General features: G+C 37.5%; 1 protein-coding gene across 1 annotated transcript in view; it reads right to left on the reverse strand.

The window, feature by feature from the left end:
• BOD1L1 (biorientation of chromosomes in cell division 1-like 1) overlaps positions 1-7,056 on the reverse strand; it is a gene marked incomplete at its 5' end in the record, with an annotated part of 36,246 nt that extends 29,190 nt beyond the window's left edge. Inside the window, 7 exons of the mRNA XM_010014927.1 lie at position 1; positions 357-489; positions 1,558-1,727; positions 3,088-3,237; positions 3,695-4,327; positions 5,455-5,645; positions 6,932-7,056. The exon at position 1 is cut by the window's left edge and continues 150 nt beyond it. Of these exons, the coding sequence (XP_010013229.1) occupies position 1; positions 357-489; positions 1,558-1,727; positions 3,088-3,237; positions 3,695-4,327; positions 5,455-5,645; positions 6,932-7,056 (1,403 nt within the window). The remainder of the gene's footprint in view (positions 2-356; positions 490-1,557; positions 1,728-3,087; positions 3,238-3,694; positions 4,328-5,454; positions 5,646-6,931) is intronic.
• Between the last annotated feature and the right edge of the window lie 110 nt (positions 7,057-7,166).

Raw genomic sequence — 7,166 nt, forward strand, 5'->3', positions numbered from 1 at the left:
ACTCTTTCCTAAAATAATAAGCAAATGGTGAAATATGCATGCCATTATATTACTGTTTAAATGTGACTGAAAGCAGTACAGACAGTACTTACATGTAGCAGAAAATACTAGTGTATATAGGTATTCACTTCATTTAAGCAATGTAATGATACATGAAAGGGTATATGGATATATGGACAAGTGAAGATGTGAATTATTACTACAAATTCCACATTATGCACTTTTCCTGTTACATCGCTGTTGAGATGTGTGGTTTTAAGGGAAATGACTACAGATGTATTACAAATATTTCAAGTTGATTGTTTTTTTTCCAGAGAGAGCGAGGTAAAGCAGGGCAGCAGAGGCTAATGTTATACTTCTCATACCTCTATTATTTTGATTTCCAGTTTTTAGGGATTTTGTTTTTTCTGCAGCCTTCTGTTTACGTTTTTCTTCAAGTCTCTCTCTGTTAATTCGTCGTCTTAGGAGTCTCTCTTCTTTTTCTTTGGCCTGGAGACATAAAACAAGGAAAACAATTAATTTAGCATTAGGTCAAAGAGTATTCTTTGACTACAAATGTAAGTCTAAAACCCACAAAACCCAGAACATTGTAGCTTCAGAGAAACTAAAATAATAAGTAGTCCTTAGAAATCATTATATGAAAGGTAATAGAATCCTCTAATACTTCTGTAAAGTGAAGTTAGCTGAGTTCCAGAGTCCAACTGCCACTTAACACCACAGACCAAGGCTATGAGACCTTCTCCACAATATCTCTTATTTTATATTTATACATAATATATAATATATAGTGCATATACTTTTAACATATATAAAATGCATAGAACTATAAAAGGATACATTAGTCTAAGAAGAAAGATCTAAAATAACTGCTGCTCCCTCTTCCGTATGCTGGTCCTTCTTCCACAAAACACAGTGGATATGCTTAAACCTTTCTTCCCATTCTCAATGGCTGCAGACATGCACAAACTACTGATTTCCTGGACAGCAAAACTACAGTTGTAAAGAGATGGTTTGATGAAGTAGGCTGCAGCAGTCAACAAGCCTGAACTACACAAAACCCCATTGAAGGCAGGCTGCAGGTAGATATGGGCTACTTTTTCCACCCACAACTGTCATGATATACATTAAATCTACTGAGAACTAGTTTTTCACATGTGCAACAGCTCTTACTCTCCCTATTAAATCACTCAGTTGAGAAAGAATCCACCTGTTATCATGATTCTGTGAAGATGCTGCATGTAACTAGTAAATCCTCTGTTAAGACCCAAAACCTGTTCATTTTAGAGTAGGGGAAAAAAAGACTGGAAGAGTGCCACTGCATTCACCACCAGAAGCTTTCAAACTATATCCAGCAGTAATGGTAGAAGTCTGAAGGAAGGACAATTGTAACACAAAGTGGGGAGGGGGGGGGACGACGACAACTTAAAAAAATATAAGGAAGCAAATAAAAGCAGAAGACTCCCCCTCACAAACCACCACCACATAAGAAGTGGAATTTTTGTGCTGGAAAGTTCAAGGAGCCAGAATGTGAGGAGATGCAGCAAAATACACACTTACAATGGACTGACGGCGTTGTTCTACAGTTCGTTCATCATCAGAATCACTGAAGTACTTGGAGTACAAGAAAGGCTTGCGAACATAAGCGTGACGAACAGGCTTGGCTTTCCCGTCACTCAGCTCATTAGTGTGAGGCTTTGTCTTACTTTGACTATTTTTCTCCTCTTCATCTGAAGAAAGGTTAGTGAAATGTAGAGACACAGTGACAAACTAGTGCTTTCAATGTAACTTTTGAAGAGGCAAAGCTACTAAAAAAGTATTAACAATTATTTATTCTAAAAACAAACAGTTAAAAAAAATTGAACCAACCCCTCAACATTAAAATAGCACTAGATTCTAAAAACTTGAAAGGTATATTCACATTTGTGTACATCATTCAGCCAAAAAATTGTAAGATACAAAACCCAGAATAAACCGGGATACAATAACTTGCTTGTAATCACACTGCCTTTCTACACAGAGTATTTAGTAATTAATACCACATAAGAAATCAGAATTTATTTTCTGCTATGTATTAAATGAAGCTTCTTCCCTATATCAAAAAAATTGTACAATATTTCAGTACATACAAAGTAGACAGGCTTACTGAAACACATACACAAAACCACATTTACACTTACATAAATATTATTCAAGTAAAAACAAATCTACTTCAGTTTTATTGGAATTACTAGAAGTGGAGCAAACCCACTTGTGTTCCATACTGTACAAATTATTTGTATCCCTGAAATACGCTTCAGGTTTGTTTTCACTTGACAAATATTTAGTTACAACTGAATACAATCTGACATGTTTCAAACCAAAGCCAGAGAATATGCAAGTAATTCAGTGCTTCTAAATAATATTCTTAGGGCAAAAAAGATAAGCTTACAGCATACTAGACAACTCATTCAGGTACTAAGGCACTTTGTACTGTGAAGTCTTATTAACTGCAAAAGCCATGTATTTGCAGAACTCGAAGTCTGAGATCTGCTCTAGACACCGAGAACACAAAAAGGGAACTCAGTGAAAAGATTTCATGTTTCCAAACTCTTAAAGCTAGATCAATTCCAGTTCCTTCTACTGAACCCAGGACATGCGGCCATGTAGAATCTGGAAATTCCTGCAATCCTAAACTTCTATACCTGACCTGCTGTGCAAAGTCAGCTACAACCACTACCCTGGGGTCACAAAGCATCCCAATGTTACATCAAATTCATGGCAGAATGGAAGGGAGAGAAAAAAAAAAACCCCAACAAAACCCAAACAACATAGAGTGACATATCCATCACCATTGTTTCTGTTGCCTATGAAATATTCTAGTACAAATAAAATTTACAACATTTACAATGTATCAAGCTATTAAAAAATATCCAAAATGTCACTTCTTGTCTTTCGTAACTGCACAAATACTATCCATTCCACACTCAAATTCTTTTGTCATAAACAAATACAATAAAACATGCTGCCAACCCTCAAATTTATGATACCATACACTCAACAAAAGCATTGTGTATTCTTTCTTGCTACTTAAAAATCTAAGTAATTTACCATCTGATGTGATCTCCCCCTCTTCAGTACTGTCAGAAATCACAGTCTCTTCTTCACTCTCCTCTTCAAAGGAAGAAAGGTCACTGGTGTGGACAGAGCTGACAGTGATGTCACTGAGCACATCCATATCTGAATCTACTGATGTATTTTCTTGCAAAGGAAAAAACAGAAAGAAAAGGCTGTAATGCAGCATGCTGTATCTGAGAAACTTTTGCCATTGAAAACAAAGTCATCTTAAGAACAAAAAACAGGGGGGAAAGAAAAAAAGTTCAAACCTTAATGAAGCTAACCCTGGTTTACCCAGAACAAAAATCACCCTGAGGCAGGTACAACACAAACTTTAAATGCAGACTGGAATCATTGAGAGATCTTGCCAGAGTTAACGTAAATGACCAATCGCACACTTGAGGAATCAAAACTTATCTGATTCCTAACATGGGTAGCTCAGTTGAAGCAGATGAACCAAGACACGCCTCTGGCTAGCTAGACAAATTTGCGAGAACTAGCAGAGAATCTACATTCCAAATACATTCCTGATTCAAATCCTGGATATGCTTAACCCATCCCCTTTCCCCCATTTTAAGGAAGAGCATTGCCCACACCATACCTTCTTTAGTTTCTTTACTGCTTTCAGTTGTTTTATGTTTATTGCTATTTTTTTCCTGAACTAACTGCTTCACTGATTCTGACTCTCTTGCCTGCTTTTCTTCTTTTGACTTTGCAGCATCCTCACTTTTCTTTGAATGGTCAGATTTCTTGTCGAGCTTTTCCTTCCTTTCTTTTCTTCTCTCAACTTTTTCACTGCTGTCTGGTTTCTTGTCACATTTATCTAATAGTTTACTCTTTTGATCTTCACTTTCCTGTTGATTTTCTCTACTTGTATCTTTACTTGTAAAAGCCAAATTATTAGTATCCTTTGCCGAATTCTTTATTTCTTCGCTTTGGCAGGGAAGCTCATTTAAATCTTCACACTTCGCAAATGTTTCAGCTCCTTCTCCAGAAAGATCACAAGTTGCTTTCTCTCTGTCTGGCAAGTCCTCTGCATTTCTGTCCCTATCAGTACTACCATCCACACTCTGCTGAGACGAGAGTCTTTTTGCAACTTTGTCATTGCTTTTGGGATTTGAGTTCTCTGATGAAGCCCTGGCAGCGCTTGCTTCTTGGTTAAGAGAAGTAATTGTTTCCAAAATGGACATTGCATCACTAGCTACATTGCCACTAGGAGTTGTAGCAGAGACACCTTGAAAAGAAAGTAGTTTTAGTTCATCTTAGTCATTATAATTCTGGTCAGACAGAATGTAAGCAAGTGAAAGGAAGAAATAAAAATTACTCTATTTTACAAAATAAAATCTAAAAGGTTTAATTAATTCTGCATTTAGAAATTTTGGTTTAAAAAAAAAAAAGGCAAAAAAACCCCACCCCAAACAAACCACCAAACAAGAAGCTGCATCCCTGGAGCAATTATCATCTGACTACCAGAGATTAATTTTGCTCTGTGACATATCGCTGGTCCTAAGATCAGCCAATGAAAGAGCAGCAGAGAGTCTCTATGTCATGCCTTTGGTATGACATAAACAACATGGAAAATAGACTCATCATCAGCATATTGATTCTATAACAACAGGACTATCAGAAATACCTTCTCACTTTCCCATTCTCTTAGGAACAACTCTGAAGATGGATGGGAAAGGGTTAACTGAACTAGCAGCTGCCTTGTTAACCCACTTACTTTAAAGGAAGTGGGCCTCACAGGAAAAGGACTAGGATTTAAATAAAGGGTCTAGTTACAAATAGATGGGAGTGCTGTGGAGTCTGTTAGGAAGGGAAAGAATGGACAATTACCCACAGGAGTGTTTAGAAGCCAATACCAGGCAACAGAAATGAAAACCATACAGAAAAAGTGCTGTGTTTGTAAACAAACTAAAGATTGGCTGACTTACAGCAGAACTTAAGCTTCTGAGAGGACCCTGGCCATTCAAATTTTACTGCACACAACTGCGTTAAGAGAGGTAAGAGTCTCAAAGGTTATTCTTTTTTTAATCTACCAATGCATAAAAAAATTGAATCATACTACTCTTAAAGCTATGTCTTATCTGATTCGATAATACTTAGAAACCAATTTCCTTCCCTACATTAAACTGATCCCTTGTGATGTCAAGCAGAAGTGACAGACATGGCAGTAATATGATGACACCTCTCTTCTACCTTTATACATACAGTTAGAGTCAGGTACCATGGTACGCTGCCTGGAGCTCAGCTTGTTAATATTGGTGTTAACAGTTTTGTGCTAGCAGCAAACCTATTCAATGTTTCTGCTCTCTCAAAAAACAATTTTTTGTTAGACTGCTCAGAGAAATGGTAGAATACCTTGTACTGTAATAGAAGCATCTGTTTTCTCCTCACTTGGAGCTGTACTGGGACCTGCCTCCTCTTTGTGATTCAATGTGGCTAAAAATTCATGGACAGCTTTTTCCACCTGAGGTCTAAATGTGTGGTTGATCTTTGGGTCCACAACCTGAGAAATAATTCTGTCAATTCCAGATTCCAACATTCCAGACCTGGAACAAAGTTACATGAAGACTTAATACGAAAAATGACTTTTCAAGAACATCTTAATGAAATAAGCTCATTTACATGTGACGTAAACACTTTTAAGAGCCTCCAATGAAGCATTAGCATTCTCTGAGCATCACTGCAGCTATGTATTTAGTCAGCTGCCTGAATTTCAACAGCTCTCTCTACACCTTATGAACCAAGAAAAAAAAAAAAAGCTAGAGAAACAAAGCAATCCAACCACGTGGAATTAACACAACAAACAGCCTGTTATATCATTACTCGTTATAGCTACAAATGTTGTCTAATCATAAAAGAGAGATTTGTGAAAAAAAGAAGAAACCTGATGTTATCATTCCCATAGCACAAAACAGATGAACTATAGAAGGCACAAGGGACAACCAGTAGACTAATCATCACTACCCTAAGTTACTTTCAATACAGGTGACACATCAGAGTTCCGCAGAACCCCCTTAATCTTCAGTAAAATCAAATAAATGGCAATAGGGAGCTTTCTATGGGTTCTCTTTAGACCCCTGTAATCCTTTGTGGGGCATGTATTGCTTCTTGTCCTTGTTGCTTCTTTAAAAAGAACTAAATAAACCCCAAACAACAACCGCTACCTTCTCCCCAGACAAAACAGCTCCTCAGTATAAGTTATCAGTGGTTCCACTAGAGCACAACAGAGTAAGTTCGTTCCCAAATCCCCTGTTTGACCCAATTTAGTGACCAAACTCATGCTACTTTGAAGAAATTTCCTAATATTTCTTATGACTCTAAGTTTTGAGATTAAAAACTAGAGGAACCCTCATGAAATAACATTACATCAGACAAACGTGTGATGTCATTTTGACATAACAGCAGTTGTAAAAAAACCCTCTTCTCTAACTAGATTTGCATCCATTTCCTTTTTTTACTTCGCAAATGTAGCTTTGTACCCCACAGAGTTTAGTTTATCAAATGCTTTTAATCCTCCTTAGCTCAGAACTTGCCATAAGCAATTTTATTAGTATCAACCTTAAAAGAAACAGTAAAGACAGACTTTAGCTAAGGTGTCACATCCCAGGTGAGAAACAAGCTAAAGTAGTACCTGTGGTCTAATTCTGACTAATGCTGATGGCGAGCTGCTGACTGATATAACAACATGTTTTAAATATGACCAAAAAAAAAAAAAAAAGAGCTTCTTCAGAAGCTCTTTTAAAGAAAGTAGACACTTTACACTTGACCTAGAGCCTCCATCACCTACTGGGGTACACGAGCATGTTCAGAGAACCCCCAAAGCATCACTTACTTGAGAACCTGCTGCCTAATGTTATTTCTCAGCTGGTTCTTGTTGAGATGAGGACTCCAGGTATGAGTTGCCAAATGATTAGAAACAAAGTTGTCAACACGCTGTCTCAAATTCTGGTAGGCTGGCTAGAAAGCAACAACAGACAGGTTGGACAGCAGGGTTTTTGATAAGCAGTTATCCTCCCGGAGGCCGCGCTGGAAGAGCCGGCAGCCCCGTCGGACCCCCCAACCCACTG

This window comes from Nestor notabilis, unplaced genomic scaffold (assembly GCF_000696875.1).
Source record: "Nestor notabilis isolate BGI_N333 unplaced genomic scaffold, ASM69687v1 scaffold28005, whole genome shotgun sequence".
NCBI lineage: Eukaryota > Metazoa > Chordata > Aves > Psittaciformes > Psittacidae > Nestor > Nestor notabilis.